Raw genomic sequence first — 23,268 nt, forward strand, 5'->3', positions numbered from 1 at the left:
AAGTGTTGCAAGGTCATGCAAGTGGGATATTGAGTCATGTTCCGTTTCTGTCTACCATAATCCCCAAAAACTTTCCTGAAGACCTGATATTTATTTTGTATTTAGGTAGCTGATATTCCTACCTGTAATACTTACTGTACTTATCCTGTTTCAGATTATTCATACTGACAAATTGAAAATTAATGCTGCCCTCTAAAGAGCTATCAATTCCCACTGTGGAGCGTGTCAGACTTTGCATACTCTGCTCTAGCATCTGCATCATCCATGAAAATACTAAATAGTTTTGGAACCAAATAGACCACCGTGGAGTTGTCTAATACATTACTCTTGCTTAATCATTTCACATTTTTACATGGCCTTAAGGGGAGGCTAGAAGCAAAATCCATTGAGAGGTACTAACACATGGGAACCACATCTGGCTCTCAAAGATCCCTGGGATCACTAGGAATAGGTCCCAACTTCCCCTATCCTACCGCTATACTCTCAGCATCCACTTTTGGCTGCTTGTCAGAGGCAGTATACAGGACCACGGATCGGAACAAAGATCTATGTATGGCTGCTCCTATGTTCTTATGGCTATTAATTATTGATACCTTATTATGGAATACAATTTTTCAGCTAGTTGTGCACCCATTGTATAGACCAGAGGAAATGATTATATTTCTCTACATTGCTATGAAACTGGCATTTGAAACAAAAGATCCATTTTAACACATCTTTTGCTTTTCCCCTATCCACAACACTTGTTCAATTAAGAAAATTGGAGATGTGTGACATGATCCCCCCTGCCAGTTCTAGGACAGTGGGTTTTTGTTTCAGGAATTGAAGTTAGGTTGATTTGGTCTAAAATTCTTTGGCTCTCCTCTTCCTCCTTATTAGGCACCATGCTTTTCTTTATTTTCCTCCCAGTCTTTTGAAATCCCACCTGCACTCCAGAATTCTCAAATATAACAGCTGCTCTTGGATGACTTCAGGGAGGTCCGAGTCCATTCAGCTGAGTGAGCTTCACTAGGTCTAGCCAATTTACAAACTTACCAGATAACCATTAGCCTGAGTTTTCTGTTTTTCACTGATGTTAATTTTGATACAAATTCTGATAATTCTGAATTATGGTACAGCTATAAAAAACACTGCCCTCCCATGAGAGATATATAACTACTGCCACAAGGTTTGCTCAGGATGCCTGTCTTAAAATACCCCAAGCAGACATTCCCCCTGCCCGGTGACAACATTTCCATGTTTTTAACACCCAAAGATTTTCTATAGGACCATCTCTGCCTGCAGGGTGTACCACTCAGCTACGTAATCTGGTGTATGCTTTTCAAGTTAGAGGAAGGAAAAGGCTTAGGATTGTTACAGGTACGGAGTTGTGTAGTCCTGCTGTACATAAAGTAGCTTGTATGACTATATATAGTGTTAATCCCTAACTGTATCTTTCTTGTATGATAGAGAGAATTCCTTATCATTTTTAAGGTAAAACCATAGCCACAACTGTTACTGTAATCTTAACACAGCTTAATCATTATAAAATGTGGAAATTAATATGACAGGTGACAGATTGAAATTGAAATGCCTACACCTCCGCTACTGCTACATTTTTATTACTTAGCTGTGCTCTTCCATCTCATCAATGCTTTGTCGTAGAGATGTCATGAAAGCAATATTGCCCCTAGGCTTGTTGAAGACATTGTATCATTCGTGTTAGTGTTCCTTGTCAGGTGAGCAGCAACGTCCTGTTGTTTCCAAATATTTGTGGTGTTCAGTGTGATTACTTTACAGCATAACAGGCACTATGTCTCCCTGCCGCTTTTTATGTGGATAGTTAAATGGTTTATTTTATAGTTTGCATGAACATCTGTAGAACACTTAACTGCATGAAAGATTTTATGAAAACCAAAAATAAATAGGTGAGAAATGGATTGAGAGACAAAGTTGCACAAGCAAGTAAATGATTAGGAGTTGATAGGATGATTCATTGTAAGTTGTCCTTGTGTAAAAATCAGTAGTTTAGCTAACTTTGCAAACACACCAGCTTGCATCAAAACCTTTTAATTCACTTGCTGTTTGCGTAGACTGCTGTACCCGAAAGCCAGACTTTATGTATGCTAGCACTGGTAAACCATTGTATTAATCCAAAAGTTTCCCTAGACCAACATCTTCAAATGATGCATACTGTACAGAATTTCTGCTAGGTTGAAATATAATGTGTTGTGATTTAGCACTCAAAGACAATTATTTGAAATGGACATAATCAAGCTCCAAAAAGATGACTGAAATTGAAATGCCAAGTGCTTGATGTATCAGGAACTTTTTTGTTACTTGCCACCTTACAAAGAGCTAAGTTTGCAGCTAAATCTTAGTGTTAAGATGAGCCCATTAGGCACAAATCTCTGCTAGAGAGAGAACACCAGACTCTTTTTTTGGTCTATTTATTTTTAGGACATAGAATTCCAATCTCAGACTCTTTTTTTTAAGCTTCTGAAAAGTGGCAGAAGAACGCAGAGGTATAAACTGCACAGACAAATGCAAGCTTTCCGAAGGGCCTGGAACTCCGTTATGTAAATGGTTCTAGTCATACATAAGCAACTGTAAATATTATTTGTGGGTCTGCCTTCAAAGCAGGTCTTTTGACATTCCGTAATGTCATTTTGACATTTTTCAACATACACCACACTGGTGCAGTGCATAAATTCATACCTCAGTGGGTTATTTATTTATTTATTTACTTACTTACCTAGGTCTAATATTTAGCAGGTAGGACTAAATGTTAATGCATAGTTAAAGCCAAGAACAGCTACTGGAACAAACAAAGCCTTTTAAAGGTTATCAAATTACCAACTTTACCTGAATCTACTCACTTTAATATTAAATAACTGAGCACTTAACAAGCTGCTACCTTTTAAATCCCCTCTACAGTACCAACCTCTAAAGGGGAAGTGGTTTTTGCTAATTTAAGAAAGCCTCAGTTATTGATGAGAACATTATTGTCCTGTAGCAGGCAAATTTATTTAATCTATAATTGATAAAAAGACCACAATTTCTTTTTGTAGAAACCATGCTGGTTAGACAACTGGGAATAGAATGGTAGCTGATCAGTGTGGTGTTAGAGGACAGCTAACTTTAACTTCCCAAAGTAGTTAAATAGAGGAGATACTATTACTGGAATGAAAAGCATAGTTAATGTCCTGAATTTCAGAGGTGGTTAGAAAGACAGACATGAAATAAAGAACACTTCCCTCATGGCAAAACCATAAGATTTGGAAGCATAATTTCTGTTATACTTGTTAGTTCATCATATCTTTGATCACAAAACTTGCTGCTACAATTTGGGTTAGTCAAACATGAAGATTAGCCTGGGAGACAGTAAAACTGAGAAGTAGCCGATACATTGTAAATAACAGATTCAGTAAAGATATTTCATTTTATTAGACTATGGACTCAACATAAAATGCCAAAAGCTATTATCTTTATGGCTCAGAAGGACTAGATTTATGGATAACAATATTATGCAGTATTATTAAAGTAATTGGAAACAGCTTGGAAGACATCCTCATATTTAAGATTTAAGGTGAACATTATGGGCCTGACAGAGGGAGATGTAAAGCAAAGTGTGATGGAAAAAGCTGATCCTCACCAGCATCAGAATCAGTATACCAGAGAAAGATAGACTTTGGAGTCTGACTGACTATGGGTATTTCTGTGTCTTCAGCTAACCATAAACTACATTCTTTTACAAGTTTATCTTAACTAATGTATCTGTCTCAAAAAAAATTTCCTCACTTTAATCACTGTTGTGGAAGGGACTGCTTGTTGGACTTCACTACACGTGCAAAGAGCAAAATGCTAGTAACAGAGCCAGGTTTACAGGAGGTGCTAGAGGAAAACAATGCTGTGATTGCAAATTGATGAGTTCTCAGGGAAAGTTTTGCCAGTTGCTAAAGTATTATGAGAATTTATTGCTAATGTGTTTTCTATAGTAACACCAAAATACCATGACACTTCAGATTCATTACAGCAATTTATTAAAACCTGTGTTTTTAAACTGGGACACCTGAAGAGGGTAACACAGATTTAGTAAATGACATTTCCCAACTTTAACTAGTAAAATACAGAAGTGCAACAAGAGTTTACCTCAGCATAAGCACACATTCAAACTTCCAAAATGGTCCCTGATGGTGTCTAAAATGTAAACTTTTCATTAAGCACATATTTGCTAAGAAGCTGTTTTTCCAGTGCTTACATATTGATGAGCATTTTCATACCTGCTGTAAGTCACTCCTGACTGTGGTTCAGGAGAACAAGTGATGTAAAAATCAATGTTGAAAATCCCAATCGCAAGTAGCAAAGACATTTTCACTACTACCCTAGCTTTAATGCATCAGGTTGGTGATACATTATACATGGATATGGCACATATATACCTATTTTACATATGTACATATACATGTATATGGTGATACTATGTGGATATAAATATATATAGCGATATTGTGTGGAGATGCATATAAATAGCCTAGCCTGTGGGAGACAGGATATCAAGAGACCAATTCTACCAGGGCCAAAACCCTTTTGAAGCTATTATTGTCAATTAAGGTACAAGCACAATTCTCAGACTTAGCTGACTAAGTAGAGCTGAAATAAAACCTGACACAATAGGTGTGTTTTACTGGTCTCATTTTTAATAGTGCAAAAAAAAAAAAAGTCAGTAGTTTACTATTTGAAGATATTCCCAATTCTAAAAATACTTCCATTTGCAAGCAAAAAGGTAGTAGACATTTTTCACAGAAATGCCAGGTAAAATATTTGAGGCCAAATAAGTTACGTTTTTGTTAAAGTGAATTATAAAACTAGTAGTCCTTTATAAAACAGTGAAAAAAGCTTAAAAAGGACCTTTCCCCTTTGTAAAACAGCATATTGGCAGTGTTTAAAAAGCAAATGTGGTAAGTCCATTTGGAGTTCAGGCTGTACAAAAGTCAATATGTGCTAGTAATTCTCTGTGCTGGCTTGTTGGATACTGCATTTTACATTTGGGACACTCAAGAAAACTTTCATCAAGGAGATTTGAACGTTTCAGGGAAGGACTTCTGTCATACACTGTCATCTTCTCTTCAAATGCTGCTTGTAAACCTTCCTGTGGTTCCATACGTCCAGACTCCTGGAGTTTCTGGAAAAGGAGAAGCTTTTGTATGCAATTGGGACATGCATGCCCTGATCAAGTAGCTGTAGCCAAGAATATTAGGATTTGATGGTGCACACACACCTGGTGTATGTTACAGAATTAAGAGAAGAATTTTAAAGATGGCTAAATACAATTATGCTTCACACATTAATAACAGAGGGCAATATGGGCCTGTTATGTAATTCCAAAATCATATTCAAACTAGATTGCAGATAGCTTTTCTGAAGACTATTTAAAGCCGGTTTCCCACAACATATGATTAGACATACAAATAGGACACAGTACATCAGTTACATTATGGCAGCATTCTGTGTAGCGGCAGGAACTACGTTCTCATTCAGTCGTCCGTGAAGGAGAGAGAAACTATTTCAAAATAAGAACATTCACCTGCTTCTTAGCACAAGGGAACTCACCACTTCAACTTCCCTGCTTTGCCTAGACAAACTTCTGCTCAGCAGGTGTTGCTTTTGGCAGCCAGCAGGTTTTCCAGTGGCCTCAGCTAGCAGCCGCAGCAATTGCGGTTCTAGCAAATGAGGCTCTCACAGGGGCAAGAACACATGAAGGGAGTAGATGAATCCTGAGATTTTGCAGCTCTTCATTAATTTAAGGAAATACTTCCCCAACTTGCAAACAACTAAGGAGGAGAACAGTTTGGCAGAGTTGAAGAATTCCTCTCATCTGCAACTTGTTGGGAGCTTTTGCATTTACCTTTTCAGTAATAAGCACAGCAGCTCCAAACCTGATCTAATGAAGGACACAGACATTTGATTTTTGTTCTGAATGTATCTCTCATTTAAGTTAGACCAGAACTGCAGTCTTGACAATCCTATTCAGCTATCACCTAATCTCACAAGATGCCTTATTCTAGAGATCCAGAGGCATCAACAGTCAAAATACATCTCCACTCAAGACCAGGGCAATTCTGGATACAACAGGGCAGAACAGATCAACATCTTGCTTAATACATAATCCTCCCCTACAAACTTCTCTGCTGAATCCAGAGGGTCAAATCTAGGTGGTATTTTTATATGATACGTAGCAAACAAACTATGGTCCTCACAATACAATGGATGTCCTTTTTCTTTCCACATTAGTAGGGGGACAGAACTTTTTGGAAATAAGACACTTAGGTTTAGTGATCTACCCTATATCAGATGGGGTGAGTGGGGGAAAGTAATTTCACTTCTACGTTTAAGGAAAGTGCCCTGATCACTAGCAGTAAGTTTAAGCAGAAGCACACTGCAGCTTTGTCACCGCGCAATAGACAAAGCTAAACACACATTGTGACAGAAAGCAGAACTGTGCTCCTTGCTCAGGGACCTCACTCTTCTGGATCTCCTTCTGCAGCACCACTTCTCATGTGTTGTAGATAAAAACCTAGCTAGCTAACAGAGGATTCTGCATCTTGGGGCCACATATCAGAGGATATAAGGACCTAGAGTAAATTTTTGTTGACAGGAATAGAAGGCCCACTTTATTCAGACTAACATCCCACACTGAAGAGATGTTCATTTATGTAAAATCCCTGACTAAATTCACATGCAAGTTATGCAGTACATACCAAAGGTTCCAGACGAGTTATTTGCTCCCTGGCCTTGCGCAGCTCCTTAAGGACTTTGTTCAACTGATGCTGCAAGTTCTGGCGATCAAGCTTTTCATTCTCAAAGTCTGTGGTGCATATCTGGATCTGGCACCCCCCAAAAGTGAAAATAAAGGACTTCAGGTCAGAATTAAGAAAATTAAGAACCAAGAATTAAGAAAAAAATTGTTTCCATTTTATATATTTAAAGTAAGTTTTACTCTGTAATCATGCTTTAAAAAGCAGAAAAAAACCGACTTGTCACTCTCACCTAACCTCAATGAAATTCATACATGCCCAATTATGAAAATCTTCTCCATCAGTATAAATACAGTTTGAAGGTATTTCAAGATGTCTTGCAAGCAGATACAATATAGGATCACCTGAAATTTATCCATGGATTTTAAGTTTATACTACAATATGAAGTTACAGTAGTAGGACATTGAGAAACAGCATCATGAACAATCACTGAGGAGATTTGTACAAAAGCTTATCAAAACATAAGTACATGGATAAGTAGCAGTAAGCTTAAAAAACAAAACAAAACAAACCGCACTTTGCAATGGCAAGCAGCATTGGTATAACAAAGGTTCCTTTTTAACATTAGCATAGACACTGAGGGGACAGCTGGTGGTTATGTAATGTTCCCAGCAAGAAACTCTACTTAATCTGATTTTAAATTATATACTTTTCAAATATATTTGAAAATTGGCATTAGCCTTCTGGAATGGAATAGCTTCCAAAAGTACTTAATAAACAAGTGTAAAATTCTAAAAACATCAATCCAGGCATCAAAATTCTGCCAAACTGAGTTGAGTGGTAGAGTTTCCACTGATTTTTCAGTGGACTATGATTTCACAAGTTTAAAAAAAAAAAAAAAAAAAAAAGGTACTCGAGTGTATTTCTTTTAAACTATTTCATCTGTGGCTTAGAATGATTGTTTTTAACTCCACACTACTTTAGCATAAACAATAGTGCCTTAAAGTGCTATATTGTTAATGAATTGGTAGAAAAAGATTTTGAAATCTTAGCAATATGAAGTAAACATTTTACAGAAAAGCACATAGTGCAAGTTCATACTAAAAATGCTAGTTTCTATTACAGGATCTTTCTCATAGCAAGACAATGTGGAAAGAAACTATATGTAACACTGGATACCCAAGTTTAGAAAATAAATGTGAAATAACATTTTTTTTCCAAGAACAGCTATTAGATCTGTAGGAACCTATTTGTAAAAAGTAAAGAAGATAGAAAAGATGACAATGCAATTATTTGTGTAATCTTATCAATGAGTTGTTTGGTTTTAGGGTGTTTTCTCCCCCTTGTTCTGAGACTATTTGAAAAGGTGATTGTGTAGTTAATAGTATCCCCTTTAATTACAACCTCTTATCTGTTAAATGTTACCGATTTTTCTGACAAACGTGTCAAAATTTTTAGAAGCATCAAGAGATCACCCACAGTTGAATATTACTATATAATATTACTTTATTTAACAAACCATTCATTCTTAAATTGGAAAAGTTATAGTCTAGACAGCCTTTCATGCATAAAATAAGGATTAAATATCAGATTCTTGAGTAGTCAGCTCAGCATCTAGCCATATAATTGCGTACCTGTTGTTCCAACAAAGCTATCCTAGTGTGCTCCTCCTGCTGCTTAAGCAATGATTTACGAAGAAGTTGTACCTACAAGGCAGAAAAACATCTTAAAAACAGCTTTCATGTGCAATAGTTAATAAGTTTAACAAATAAAAAATCTAATAGAAGAGGGATGGAACTAAACTTTTATATTGCAGTGCCAGCAGAAAATGCATGCCTCTTAGGTAGTATCCAAATCCAGCTCAAATACCTCTACTTTCCCCAGGGAAACATTATTATTACATGAAGAGGGAGGAAGACAAGATGATGTTACAGTTCAAAAAACAAACTAAACTTTCCTAGGCAATTGTCAGGATGCTCTAAGACAAAAATATACACGTGAAAACCTATGCTTACCCTAATAGAACTTGATAATTGGGGGCAGAAGCAATGCAACTTTTTTTTAAATAAAAAATGAACAACAAGATTAAAAATCAGAAAATGTTATGCTATAATGGATTAAATATATGCATGCACAAAAATATCCTTGGTTATCAGAACATATCAACCTTTATAGTGAATGCTGTTGTTCAGCTGCAAGAACTGACAGCTTTTAGTCGTTAGCCAGCGAGAACCAGCCTTTGTTTAGAAAGCTAAGCTGATGTTCTGGTATCGGCCTAATTTGGCACCCAGCAAATTTTGCCTTCATAACCCAGAACTTGATTCTACATTGCTTGATATTATTGATCACAAACTTTTCCAAGTAGCAAGTTTATCTTAGTTGGATGCCCCAAGGACCAGTCTTTCAAGAAGGACTTTCCAGTTTCTCTCCAGCAGATAACGCGGTCATGATTTTATGTTCAGAAGAAGAGACTGCAACAGAATCTTTGTCAGCATGACCATGCTGACAGGAAGATTCTGATCAAGAGACCACTGTAACCCTCCATGTAGGGCAAATGGCAGAGTGCTCATGAGCATATAAAGCAAAAAGGTAGGCAGTAAATACATATAAAAAAGACCTGAATATAAAGTATATGCATGTCTTCCCCCTCTGATCAGCCAGAGGGGTTAAAGTCACTGGGCTCAAAAATGAAGGTAGAATTAAGAATTTCACAAACAAACAACAGAATTATTTAACTTAAATCATCAAGTTACTCTTGGGAGATAGACAAGCCTTGCAAACAGTCAGAACCTGGAAAAAACAAAAATGACAACAACAGAACTACTCTTGCCACAGTATAAACCAAGCACAACAGCTTTCCAGAGACGCAAGTTGTTTTTATTGAATTACAGAACTCAGTGGTTTCTACAACAGCTGCAGCGTGATATAGAGAACCAGATGCTGGAATTCATCTGAATGAAAAATAAACTGCTGCATGGCCACAAGGCAGTGGTTCGTTGGTTGGGGGCAGTACCCAGGGGTAGGGCTGCTTATCCAGTAAATATGAAACTACAAGTCCATGTGTTTATTTGTAGCAATGAGCTGATAGCAAAATTCGGTGATATTCTACAGTTAATGTTCCTTTAGTGTGTTGCAAGAACAAAACAGTGAAAGTGTTGCTTCCAAACAACATGCAAATCATTGTTAGGACTGCATAATAAAAATAGCTTCTATGGACTTTAATTCTGTACTTTCTTGTTCTCGTTTACTAATAACCTTGAGGATGGAACCAGATTAGAATCAATCTCACTTCTCCCTTCTTGTTCTTGTGCCCTGCAAGACTAGGGAAATAACTGGACTAGTATGCGTTTAACAAGGAAATTTTGTAAAACTTTGGATTTTGATCTAAACTTAAAATTGAATTCTTTCTTTAATATATAAATACAAAAAGGACAAGTCTAGATGTATATAAAAAGCAGACATTTACCAGAGCAAGTGAATGATGGTCCATTCTGATAAAGTATGACTTTTCAGTTCTCTTGATTCTTTGCTAATGATCTTAAATTTCCAAGTGCATCCACTTACCTGAGATAAAAGATCATCAGACTTCTTCTTTTCTTCTCTGAACTGTCCTTTAATAATTTCATTTTCTTGTTTCAGCCTCTGCAGTTTATCTCCTTTGATTTTATTTTCATTTTCTAGAGTCTTCATTTCAACAGCCTGTTGTGACTGCAGTAAGGCATTTAAACTCATTATTTCTCGTTGTGTTTCTTCATACTTCTTTTTAAATTCATTAAGTTCAGATTTCAGCTGGGTTATAGTGCATCTTTCAGTCTCAAGATCCCTTTTAGCAGTTAATAACAGCTGGTCATAATATTTTTGCTTTTCTTCTTGTAGAGGACCTTCACGAGCCAGAAATATTGAAACAGTAGCATGAAAAAAAAAGTCACACTTAAAAACAGAGAGCGAGATCCTCTGATAGCATTTTGAAGCATATCAATAGAGACTCCATGTTCTGGGCTGTTACACAGATCAGACTGGCACCAAGCTTAAGTTAAAACAGCTTTCAACACTTCTAATACAGTAGACTTCTTCCTCAGGTAGCTGCAGGAAAATATTAACTCAGCTTCCCTATAGCACTCTGTGCTACAGCCATTTCCTTCGCTAACGCATACGACAATGCTACATCATCTGCTTTGACTACGCGGGCTCTACAGTCCCACGCACAGTTCTTATATAGCCCTATACATTCTATTGACACATGGGAATGGAGTCCCAAAATCACAGATTCTCAATTCCAGATTTCAATTCCTTAGACAAGGGTCTGGCAGAACTCCCTCCCTCCCCACAGACAATCTGGAGAGCTGATGGGTTGACCAAAGCCAGACCACTTGTTGCCTTTTACAGACTCTTTTTCAAATAGTATGCCATAATTTACTTCTAAATTGCAAAGAAAAGAGACTGGGATATGCGTTTTAATGAAAAAATGTGTGCTTCTTGGCTTGCTTGCTACCCAAGAAAAGTTTACTAACTAGAATAAAAAGAGGGAGTCTATTCAGCAATAACACAAAATATACCTACCAGTGGAACAAGGAATGCAGTCTTACATAGGCTCTGCTGCTTATTGGCACTGTAAAGTTCTTGACATTGATACCTTTCCTTGTATTCTACAATTCACTAAGGAAAGTTTCTTGTTTAAATGTGAGTTTTTCATGACCTAAGTCTAAACGTTTTTATTACCAATACTGTATTTTCCAAGTTCTTCTTGGAAAGCTATGCCATACCTGCTTTCAATTTGTGTAACTAGATTCTTAGAAACTTGAATCTCTACTCCTGTACAGCTGCTTAAAGAGAGGAACTTTCTCATCCCCTTACCCCTAGTCTCCTGGCTGCTCTGATGACAAAGCTTTGACTCCCAGGAATTCTGAAGCACTTTTTCTGGTGAGCTACTTCAGTCTGCCTCCCACTAAAATGTTGTTCACAGATTTATAAACAGCAGCAAAACAAGATTAAGATGACATTTTGCTGTTTTCCATAAGGATCCAAGCAGAGAGAAGGAAAAAAAAAAAGAAATCAAGCTATTGCACATCAGCTGCTCAGTGGCAAGTACCTGTGTGCATACTCTTACTTAATTCTCCAGATTATTCTAGTTCTGTTTAGCAAACTTATCATGCAGATCAGTTGTGGCATATATGAAATTATTAATTTGATAAAGAGGAAAGCAAGCCAACTCCTTCTGGGACTTCTGTTCAACATGATCTTAATTTTATTCCATGTGCTAGTCAAGCACTACTCAAGCCAATCTGAATGCGCAGTAGTGAAAGGGTGCTCCGTCCCTATTAAGAAACCACACAGCATGGAGGTGAGCTAGAGGTGACCAGATCCATGTTGTGAAACACTGTTTTGGATACGTGCCAAACCTATCACAGTTTTTCATGCCAGATAAAAGGTGTTCAGAGGAGTAAAGGATGTGTAAGCCCTTAATCATTTTTATAATATTTATTTTGGAAAAAAAAAATCTGAAAAACCTGATCCACACCTAGCCAATAAACCCTTAATGCTTCCTTCACGTAGGTTGAGAGTGTACTTTGAAGGATGGGAGGCATAATTACATTTACCTCAACACTTTGTGCAAACAAAGATTGCCAATGGAGTGTCAAGGCTTTTAAAAACCATGTGTAATGAAGGAGATAAGAACAAAAAAATCTGTGGATTAAATAATGTAGCTAGATTACAGGAAGCATAGAAATTTTACTTATCTAAATTTTACCATTAAGGAACCAAAATGTTGAGAGAATAAACTCCTAATTTTGTCCTATAATTTGTTTTCACGAGACTTGTTCTCCAGATAATTATGGTTTTGGTCACTTGTGAAAAAGATAAATCAGTACCTTCTGCACTGGATTCTGTTGCATGCTGTTGGTTAACTACTTCTGACTTCTGTTCAAGTTCAAAGATCCTTCCTAGCAGTCCCCGGACATATGCTTCACGTTGCTGGTCATACAGGAGCCACTGTTGGTTTTTCTCAAGAGCCTTCACGCAAACAAACAGAGGAAAAAACAAACAAACAAAAAAACCCACAACCACGCACACACACAAAAAACAAATTCTGGTAATTAATCATGTTCTAAAAGTATTAGTCTTGTTTCTTAAAAATAAATAAATGCTATAAATTATACAGTTGTTTAAGGAGCTAGTTAATTTCTTCTCTGCAAATTCTAATAACCTTTTTTCTGCATGATAAATAAATCCATCTTCATTTGAAAAGCTAAGTCAGATGTGGAGCATATAAATTAACATCATAGCAGTATAACCATATGGAAACGGATACTTTTTAGCTGACTTACTGAAATGGGAAAGCTACTGAAAAAACAAAGGCTTTCATCAGTCATGCCCCAGGTTATAAAGAATTAACCTTTTATTTTCTCAGATATAAAATAACAGATCTTGAAAATGGAATAAGCTAAAACGTAATTGTACAATTTAAAGTTTGAAAAAAAAAACAAAACAAACACCCCCCCCCTTTTTTTTTAAGTTTAAGTTTGAGGATGTGGATTTTATATCTGTTTGGATCACAGATTAATTCAGGTTAGAAAGGACCACAGGAGGTCTCTAGTCCAATGTCATGCTGTCCAAGGCAGGGTCAGCAGTTAGGGCAGACCAGGTTACTCAGGGCTTTTCCCAGGAAGTCTACTGTTAGGTGCCCCAGAGCCATCTGTTCTTCAGGCTGAACAAGCCCAGTTCCCTTAGCCTCTCCTCACAGGAGAAGTGCTCCAGCCCCAACCACCTTGGTGGCTCACCACTGAGCATTGCTCCAGTTTATTCGTGTCTTTCTTGTATTTGGGGGCCCAAAACTGGACACAGTATTCTAGGTGTGGTCTAACAAGAGCTGAGTAGAGGGGAATAGTCACTTCCATTGATCTACTGGCTATTCTGCTGTTAAAACTGGCCAGGAAACCACTGGTCTTCTTTGCTGCCAGGGCACACTGCTAGCTCATGTCCAGCTTGCTGTCTGCCAAGACCCCCTAGATCCCTTTCAGCAGGTATCACTTAAAATAAAGACAGTGTTATCTGATCATTCCCTAAACAGAACTTCCCTCCTCCGCAGGAGATTCTGCTTTTGCAGCATACTTGACTTCGGGGTATGCAAGAGAAATCGACAGCAAAAAGGTCACCACACTCATTACACTTGAAATAATTTTGTGGCAAATGAATTGTATATTCAGCTTTCTGTTCCAATGATATGGTTCATTAAGACAGCGACCACTATCTCAGCTTTCTGCAATAAGATTAATAAAACCTTTATACGTACTTTTATATTTTGTGCCTCAGAGACCAGAATATCCACTTACTAGTTTATTATTCTTAGCCTATATGACAACAAATGCAGTGTAGAAGAGGGTGTGTGTGTGTGTGTACATACATGTTTTACCCACAAAACTTGTTTTTTAACAAGTAGATGGTAAGCGTTTCATTTGCATGGAAAAACACTTTATACAAAAATACAGAATTAGCTTCAATTTGAAACACTGTGTTAAAGCTTCAGAGGGGAAGTGGAAATGTTTCTGCATACACCCCTTACTGCTCAAGATTTAGTCATTTAGTCACATAATTCAGTTTTGTCTTATGACCAATGGAGAGAGTAATTATGGCATGTACTTCAGCTGACATGCACGTTAACTAGGCTTAAACAGTAAAACTTGTTATGGTTGCAAAAATCCCCATAATTTTAAAATCAGAATGAGAATTTGCATAATCATTTATAGGGACAGTTGTTTAAATTGTTCACCAGAAACCTTAACTAGTGTAATATTTAAAAGGTAGTATACTTAAAAACCACCCTGAAGTACAGAAATTCACCCTATGCAGTTTGGGTTGTTTATTTTTGTCATTATATATATATATATATATATATATATATATAAAAATCTTTTGAAACACTAATTCTATTCTACTGTCAGAAAAATAAATATATTACCTAAAAATTGTAGATACTAGTGTAAAACAAACCAAGACCACATGAAACTGTAATAGAAAGAGTTTCTTACTTCTTCATAAAACACAAAACTAATACTACAGTCCTTTGCTCCTAGAATGGTTTCCATATTTTTGCTTTAACTTCTTTCTGTCCAACTTTGAACAACAGACGGCATTTGGCATAAAAGTAAAAAAAGTAGTTTAAAGTACTGCTTCTGTTCCATCAGCAACCACACTGTTTGAACATTGCAAGAAGGAATCTTTCCAAGGATGCTGGAAAACCCTGTCTGTTTCTGCTGTTTTTTTCTGTGTCGTTTCCCCCACACACACACCTACCCAACCCAGCCTGTCCTTATTTAATGATTGCCTTCTCACAAAATAATTTTAGGTATGACGCTTTTAGAGGGAAATGCACACTCTGAGTTCCCATTATAGCCAAAAACATACGTGGTGATAATTTACATTCTTATGCATCTTGTTACAGATTATGTATACTTGGAATGTTATACAGGAAACTTACATCTTTCAGTTGTTTTTCAACTTCATTAAGATTAGCTGGTGATCCAGTGCTGTCTGTTACAGCTTCCTGCAGACAAAGAACAATCCATTAACATTCTTTAAAATGGATGGTTGAAACAATAAAACTAGTCCTATATAATTATTAATCTCACATAAGTAGTCAGAATATTTTAAACACAGCAAACATGGACTCATACATGTGATTTTTGTATTTAGAGATCTTTATACTCTGTTTTAAAAAGGATCTAAGTTATGTAGAAAACCATTTATTACACATAAAAGAAAACCTCCTGGAAAATACAGTGCATCGGATTTAATTTATTCTGCAACTCTGCACCTCAAAACATTTTAGAAGAATATCACATGTATTCTGCTGAACTGCTACCTTGGAAGTCTTGAAGGCTGCAGGAGAGCTTCTGAAAATTAAGATATCTAGGGTTTTATTTAAATATGAACATCAATAGTAAATGTTTGTTTGTTCTGTTTTCATATCTTCAGCATACCAGTTTGAAAATAAACCAGACCTATGCTATAGGAGTTGTTGGGGGAAGCTAGAGACCTTGGCAACCTCACTGGGATAACTAGAGCATTGTAAACATTTCCAAAAGCATGCAAGCCTATCTGGAACCATAAGGACATATTAACTGGGTTTTTTTGAGACACGATCCACAGCAGAACTCTCACATTTAAAGTATGGCTTTCAGAGTTCTTTAGACCCAGCTAAAACTAAAGAACAGTTAAACAGTTACACTTTGTTCATGACCAGACATCCCATTTCACTGCACACTAGTCATAGTAGAAAGCTTTTTGAAATTGTGTAGAGTGAAGTTAGAGGGAACTTTAAAGAGATAAAAATGTGAACTGCTACCCAACTCCAAGTCATATTATTGAAAATTTTTCCTGTGATATTTGGAACACGATTTAGAGCAAGGGAGGAACCTCATGAGGTTCAACAAAGGCAAGTGCAGGGTCCTGCACCTGGGGAGGAACAACCCCATTCACCAGCACAGGTTGGGGGTTGACCTGCTGGAAAGCAGCTCTGCAGAGAAGGACCTGGGAGTGCTGGTGGACACCAAGTTAACCATGAGGCAGCAATGTGCCCTTGTGGCCAAGAAGGCCAATGGTATCCTGGGCTGCATCAGGAAGAGTGTTGCCAGCAGGTCAAGGGAGGTGATCCTCCCCCTCTACTCAGCCCTGGTGAGGCCACATCTGGAGTACTGCATCCAGTTCCGGGATCCCCAGTACAAGAGGGATGTGGCACTACTGGAGCAAGTCCAGCGAAGGGCCACAGAGATGATTAGGGGACTGGAGCATCTCTCTTATGAGGAAAGGCTGAGAGAGCTGGGCCTGTTTAGCCTGGAGAAGAGAAGACCGAGAGGGGATCTTATCAATGTATACAAATAGCTTAAGGAAGGATGTCAAGAGGATGGAGCCAGACTCTTTTCGGTGGTGCCCAGCAACAGGACTTGAGGCAATGGGCACAGATGGAACTGTCTGTGTTTCAGTTTGAACATGAGAAAAAAATTCTTCACTGTGAGGGTGACAGAGCCCTGGAACAGGCTGCCCAGAGAAGTTGTGGAGTCTCCTTCTCTGGAGATATTCAAAACCCGCCTGGACGCAATCCTGTGCAACGTGCTCTAGGTGACCCTGCTTGAGCAGGGGGGTTGGACTAGATGATCTCCAGAGGTCCCTTCCAACCTCAGCCATTCTGTGATAAAATCTGTTGCAGGAACCTAAAGTTTTAAATTCTCTCTCTCTCTAACAAGCTTCAGAACCTCTTGATACTGCAGATTACACATTAAAGTGGTATTATTCCCCAAGATACCACATTGTTCAAAATGATACAAATATGTAATATCATTGAAAATTAGTAGATTAAGACGACTTACTTTAAGGATTTGTCTCAAGCAGAATTTCTAGAAATTACTCAACTTGGTTGTGTAGCATGGGAAATAGCACCATCTACAGGTTAAAAGCTGGAAAAGCAGACTTAATAGGCACCTCCTTTTAGGCACCGTTTTCCATGTGCTGCTTGCTGAGGTACTGCTGCATTTTTCCATTGAGCATTAGGACAGGCTGGGTGAAAAACCACTGCAGAAAACTAAATCCACTTATAAAAGCAGCCAAGTACCTAGCACCATAATTATTAACCATTTTAGATGAGAGAAGTAACTCGTTATTCATGCCCTACCTTCTGACACATTGAAGCATTTACCATGTGTGATGTCATGTTAAGTACACAGGCAGCTAGTTTCAAGAATTGTTTGAGGGGTAAATGAGGATTCATAAGAGAAGGGAGGACAAAGATTTTCTTATGACTGAAGCAGAACTGGGTGAGCAGCTAAGTTTCCCTTTATTAATGCCCTGAGCGTACAGATCCAAAAAAGGGTGTGATAGATGCTTCAGCCACAGTGGATCCGTACATGTAGTGCCAGTAGTCATCCTGCTTCCATGTGAACTTGAAAAAGGGGCCTTGTAGGACACTACCAGAGAATCCTCCTCCCCAGCCACGTTGCCTCTGAAAGGAGACTGTTGTGCCCCCTAACCATTCTTCACTTGGCAATGGTCAGACTGGATACACTGCCTCTCTTCAGAGAAGAATATTTCAGCGTGCAACAAACATGAAGGAAGATTTACAATGCATGCTATTTTGCAATTGATTTTGGTACTTACTGGTTTCAAGTTTCTAGTCTAACACATAAATAATTATGACATCTGTTCAGTACTTACCTGGGATGCCTGAAAAGTACTGGCTCTGTTTTCAAGCTCTGAACATTTTGCAGTAACAGTAGCTAAGTTGCATTTTAACCGGTCCATTTCTTCTGACAAAGAATTAAGTAACTGTTCTCTCCTTTCTGCTTCCTTTGTTTTTTCCTCTAGTTGACCAAGTAATGAAGACACTTCACTGCTTTTGTTTTTGGACTTAAGCTTGTCTTTTAGGTTTTGGATTTCTTTGTCTTTCAGTCCAAGAATGTGGCTGTTTTTTTCTTTTTCTGTTTCAAGCGAAAGTATTTTCTAAATGAAACCCCCCCCAAAAGTAACACAAAGGAATAAATGTCAGTCTGTATAGCCAAGGCATTAGAAAGTTTGCAATAGTTTGAAAAAATACTCACTTTGAAAGGTTCTCTCTTAGATTTTAGTTAGGTGAAAACAGTTTTTACTCAAAACAGACTGCTACAGTGATCATTTGAAAAAAAATACAGTCTACAGCAGATAAAATAGGAAATAAATGATAGAAATAATGCAAAGAACCACATTTCATAGACTTGGTAGGTACTTTCATTTCTATATGAATAGAAATCACTACAGTATATGAACCTTAATACACAAGCAGTTCTGTGGGGCACTTCCAGTGGTGGGGGGGTGGGGAAAAGAGTTGCTGATACATTTGTTAATGTTAGCTAGCAGATTTAGTAGCTTTTGAGAAGCTACAGAACCTTCTCACAAATGAAATGACAGTAAGTGGGGTCACAGAAGAGGTGTGGTAAGCATTTAGGAGAAAATCCTCATTTCCAAGTTATCTTGTCTGTTAGTTTCAAAATGTGCTTCTCTAGATTTTTTAATAGGCACTCTCTTTTCAGTAGATCGCCAGCACAGTTAATTATTGAATGGCATTAGTACTGCATTTGTGATACTTTGGGACTCTAACAAAACTCCTGTTATGATAGCATTTCATTTTTGCCCAGAAAGGTTGAAGTTCAAAACCTACAAGTCAATATCAAGTCACTAAAAGCTAGTAGAAAAACTGGAAGAAAATGAGTTTTATGGACCCTAATTTAGGTAGTGGTTGAAGACCACACACAGTGCTTACTAGCATTAAAACTTCAATACCAAAGGTCATTTAGTAGAGCATGTCTGTGATATTCCCCCTGTAAGCTTGGCAACCAGGGATTAAGTAACAAGCAATCAACACTGAGCAAGCAACAAACTCCACCAAACACAGTAAATACACTAACTAGCTTAGCCAGAACTGTAGGTGAGCTGTCTAACCACAGCTGATACTTGGGCTAGCACATCTAAAGCAACACTGCAACACAGATGTATCAAAATGTTCATTGTCAAAAGAAACAGTCTAGAAATATTGATGTGCCTAGGCTTCATTTAATCATGTCTTTTAGAAGAGTCCATTTAAAGATTCCCAGTCCCTCTAGGTAGCTTGACAGTGTCACACACTAAGTCTTGAACTTTCTCTAGAACCTCAGGTTTACCTTGAATGGACTACTGGGGATGGAAATTGCAATGGTTTTGTTTCTGTTCTCTGGTTGCGATGGAATGATAACATGGTGAACTGATTACAGTTTTATTTACCTATAGCTGAGCAGGAGCTTGAGAATGTAGGTCAAGCAAGTACTCAGCACTCTGGTGTAGTCTTCTGGTCAGTCACTTACATGCAGTGTTCTCTGCAGGAAGTGCTCACCATAAGTCTCTGGGACCTGATGCAGCTGGAACAGCAGGACAGGCCTGAATGAACTAACTGGGGCCTCTGGCCTTCGATTGTTCTGTTTAACAACCTTGCCAAATGGCTTTAATTTTGTTAGTTTGATCATCATTGAAAAATACCTGAGAACAGAAATGCTAAACTAAAACAATACAGTTACATCGAAGTAAACCAAATTTTAATAGAGACTGACATCTTGTTTATGAAGTTTTACATACTCAGGTATGTTATCCATACACAATCAAAACATCTAACAAAAGTTAGCTTGACAGTACATATGCTCGCCTCACCTCTAGGAGTCTATTTCTTTCTGGATCTGTCATTTTGCTTTTTCCTTTAACGATTTCCTCCATTGATTTTCTCAGGGCTGCATTCTCCTTCTTACACTTCTCAAGCTCATTCTCAGATCGGGAGCTACCGGACTTCAAACCCCATTTGCCAATAATTATATCTTTGGTGGCCTTCGAATTCATCTCTAAGCATCTGTGGAAACAGACACGAGAATTACCGAATGGAGGCATCTTCCCTGCTCCAAGCAGAATATAGCTTCTCAGGCAGCTTCCGTAAGATACGGGGAGTGCAGGGCTCCCCGGCCCGTGGCGAGGACTCTCGGCATCGCTGGTTTCACACCCCTGCGCCTGTCGGCGCCCGGCCCGCCGGGCCCCGCGCCCCCTCCCGAGAGCCGGGCCGCGGAGGACGAGGCAAGCCCCTTGGGCGGGTGGCAGCGCCCGCTGACACAGCGGCCGGCCCCGGGGCGGCCCCGCGCTGCCGCGCCCGGCCATCTCTGAAGGCTGCTGAGAGGGGAGGCAGCCCCGGGGCGGCCGCAGCCCGGGGGCTCCCGCCGAAGGGCCCTACCCGGCGGCGGCGCCGCTCGCACCCGGCCCTGCCCTGCTTCCGGGAGTTTGAATCCCGCGGCGCGAGTGTCGTCACTTCCGCCCGGCACCTCACCGTCACGGCGACGGCTACGGTGTCTCTGATGGGTCAAAAAAGGCGGGGGGTGCGCAAAGCACACAGAAGAACGCTCCTGCGGCGACGGCGAAAGGAGGGATGGGCGAGGAGGCGTGAGTGGGGCGGGAGGGGGAGGAGCAGGAGCTGCCGGCCGTTGGGCTGCCGTTAACGGCTGGCGGGGCGCCGCTGCGTTCTCTCCTGAGAGGAGGGGCCCCATTGGCTGGCGTGGCCGGGCGCGCGCCGCGGCCATTGGCCGCCGGCCCTGCCTGGCCAATAGCCTGGGATTTTCTTTCTGGTCCCCGCCTCGTGTGCGGCCTCGCCCTGCCGCGGCACGTGCTCGCGCTCTCGAGCGGCTGGGGCGAGGCGGGGCGAGGCGGGGCGAAGCGGGGGGGGACTCCCCTCCCCTCCCCTCGCCCCGCGGCGGCCCGGCGGGGTCCAGGTGCTCCCGCGGCCCTGTGCAGGCAGTTGAGGCGCTTCTGAGGGGTGGCACAGGGCTCGTTTCCCCTTTACGAGGCCGTAAGCATTTTTCCCCTTGAAGCGGGCTGCCACTTCGCCGTTAAATGGCGGTTGCAAAGCGAGGGGCGGGGGCGGAGGCTGGTGAGCGCCGCCTCACGTCCCTTCGCGGGCGGTGGCTCGCCGCGCCTCGTGCGAGGCTCCCGTTCGCTCGTTGCGGCGCGAAGGTAAGCGGCTACCAGCCGGCCGAGGCTGCCAGCTCTGCTCGTGGCACTGGTGGCCCGGGGGCTGCAACGGCCGGGGACTTGCCCGGGACAGGGATGAGGGAGGAACGCTCTCGGCCAGGTCTTCTGTGTAATGGCCTCTGTGTCGTCTTCCTAGCTCCTTCTCTGTCTAGACTTTGTGTTGCCTTTTCTTTCTCTGCAATCCTCTTCCTCGACCATGTAAGATACGATCATTTTAGAAAAGAAACCAGACCCATCTTGTCTTAAAAGGTAGTAAGCCAGGATCACGCAGAGTACTGTTACTTCGGTAGTTTTCATGCCTAACCAAATAAAAATTAGGCTGAATTTTGAATATCTGTGTATGACTCATTTTGTTCCATCTTGTTGGTTTCCCCTTTCAATTCTACTTAAAAATACATATTTTGCTGTAGTAGTGTGCACCACTTGGTGTTTTACATCTGGTCCACAGATCACAGGTTGGGAAACACTGCTGTTAAGCTGAAGATGAGGTAGTTTAGTGCAAAGGGTGGGTTCTTATGTGTTCTTACCACATGAGTTTCATGTTGTTTTGTTTTAGTAGATTTTAATCCTGGTATTTATTAGTTAGAGAAAATATTTATAGGCCTCTAAGCAATATACAAGGTTTTATCTCTTAATTTTTTGCACATACTTGCTTAACTCTTTCACATTTTTATTTTTGCGTGTATATTTTAATCATTACTTCTAGAGAGATGTACTAAATACTAGTTTCTGCATTTAACATGCTGTATTTATTATTTAATATGTGGCTGTTCCTGATCACGACTGAAGGGGGAGCACTTAAACTACTTTGAAGATCGTAGTTATTTCGTGATTCAAGACAGACACAGAGGCAGGCTAAAAACATTTACAGACAATGAAGTTCTAAAAATGGAAATGAAAAAAGTATGAGATATCATTAAGTTTAATACCTTGGTATACCAGCTGATGGCTGTGATGCATCTTGACTGCTGGGGTTATGCTTAGTTTATGCCACTTATGTTTATACTTCTCTTGCTGTGGTTACTTACGAGAGCCATATAATGCAGATTAAGAATAAAAGCAACAGAAAAAATCCTACACCCGTTTTTGCACTGTGCCATTTCTGTTACTGGATTTCGCTAGTCAGAGCTTTTTTTTTTTTTTTTTTACATAACCTTCAGTAGTTAGTCCGTCATAGATCCACCCATAATCCTTTACTATAAACCAGCTATTCCCTGCCTCCTCTTCCTGCTAGTGTTTCAGTCCTGAAGCTAGAGTCTGAAACTTAAGACTTCCTTGAATTTCTTTGGTAACAACAGAAGTTTAGTCAAGACTGGAAAGAATGCTTCGGGTGATTGTGGAATCTGCTACCAATATCCCTAAAACCAAGTTTGGGAAACCAGATCCTATTGTTTCTGTTATTTTTAAAGGTAAGGAAAACTGTTATAAATGTACTCAGTAAGGAGGTTTTCTTTAGGATAGTGTCATATGTAAGTATTTGAAAATTTGTAATAAGGTGTTTTCATAAGGTTACATCTGGTGTAATGTTAGGAGAGACTTTTATAAGAAAGGCTGAAGTTACCTGAATGAAGTTTGAACTGTATGGAGGGTGTTGGTAGGGAAAATTTTCTTTTCAGGACAGCAGTTCCTCTATTGCAAGAACCACACTTTATAAGTTTCTGCAAAGGATTAGCCCTATGCTTTAAAAGCCCAAACCAAACTGCATAGTTAAATCCATTTTTAGTTTTGGTATTAAAGATTACCTTATTTTTTATTCTGCTGTGTGTTCTCTACCTGATTTCTGTTGTCATCATTTCCTCTCTTGGCTGGATTAAAGGGACTTGATTTCATGTATTGATTTGTCTTTAAGGTGCAGAAACCTCCAAGAAATTCTGGATCATGTAATCCATTAAACTGAACTGTGACAATTAGTTATGTTAATTCCTGGGGATATAATTTCCAAAATTATAGGCTGAAATGGAAATGATATTT

At 39.4% G+C, this 23,268-nt stretch overlaps 2 protein-coding genes across 3 annotated transcripts in view; one reads left to right on the plus strand and one right to left on the minus strand.

The window, feature by feature from the left end:
• Window positions 1-4,437: 4,437 nt before the first annotated feature.
• Window positions 4,438-20,543, minus strand: CEP55 (centrosomal protein 55). 2 transcript variants are annotated; one of them, XM_026066690.1, is made up of 9 exons: window positions 20,507-20,543; window positions 19,942-20,134; window positions 17,944-18,228; window positions 15,215-15,280; window positions 12,609-12,750; window positions 10,303-10,619; window positions 8,373-8,444; window positions 6,741-6,866; window positions 4,438-5,164 (listed from the first exon to the last, which is right to left on the minus strand). In XM_026066690.1, the coding sequence occupies exons 2-9, from the start codon at window positions 20,122-20,124 to the stop codon at window positions 4,958-4,960; spliced, it is 1,398 nt and encodes a 465-aa protein (XP_025922475.1). In that variant the 5' UTR covers window positions 20,125-20,134; window positions 20,507-20,543; the 3' UTR covers window positions 4,438-4,957. The 2 variants fall into 2 exon arrangements, with proteins under 2 accessions (XP_025922475.1, XP_025922473.1); XM_026066688.1 differs by lacking the exon at window positions 20,507-20,543 and having other exon boundaries at window positions 19,942-20,230.
• A 2,017-nt stretch (window positions 20,544-22,560) lies between these two features.
• The window catches only part of MYOF (myoferlin), a 76,227-nt gene continuing 75,519 nt past the window's right edge, over window positions 22,561-23,268 (plus strand). The window contains exon 1 of the mRNA XM_026066698.1: window positions 22,561-22,706. Within this exon, the coding sequence (XP_025922483.1) occupies window positions 22,619-22,706 (88 nt within the window). The 5' untranslated portion in view covers window positions 22,561-22,618. The remainder of the gene's footprint in view (window positions 22,707-23,268) is intronic.

The sequence above is a fragment of the Apteryx rowi genome, unplaced genomic scaffold, assembly GCF_003343035.1.
Source record: "Apteryx rowi isolate R43461 unplaced genomic scaffold, aptRow1 scaffold_246, whole genome shotgun sequence".
NCBI classification, from domain to species: Eukaryota; Metazoa; Chordata; class Aves; order Apterygiformes; family Apterygidae; genus Apteryx; species Apteryx rowi.

Coding starts and splice junctions, on each gene's coding strand:
- CEP55 (XM_026066688.1), bottom strand. CDS start 20,172: ATGCCTCCATTCGGTAATTCTCGTGTCTGTTTCCACAGATGCTTAGAG. Junction 6,867..8,372: donor TAGCTTTGTTGGAACAACAG/GTACGCAATTAT, acceptor GGGGGGTGCCAG/ATCCAGATATGCACCACAGA. Junction 5,165..6,740: donor TAACTCGTCTGGAACCTTTG/GTATGTACTGCA, acceptor CTCCTTTTCCAG/AAACTCCAGGAGTCTGGACG.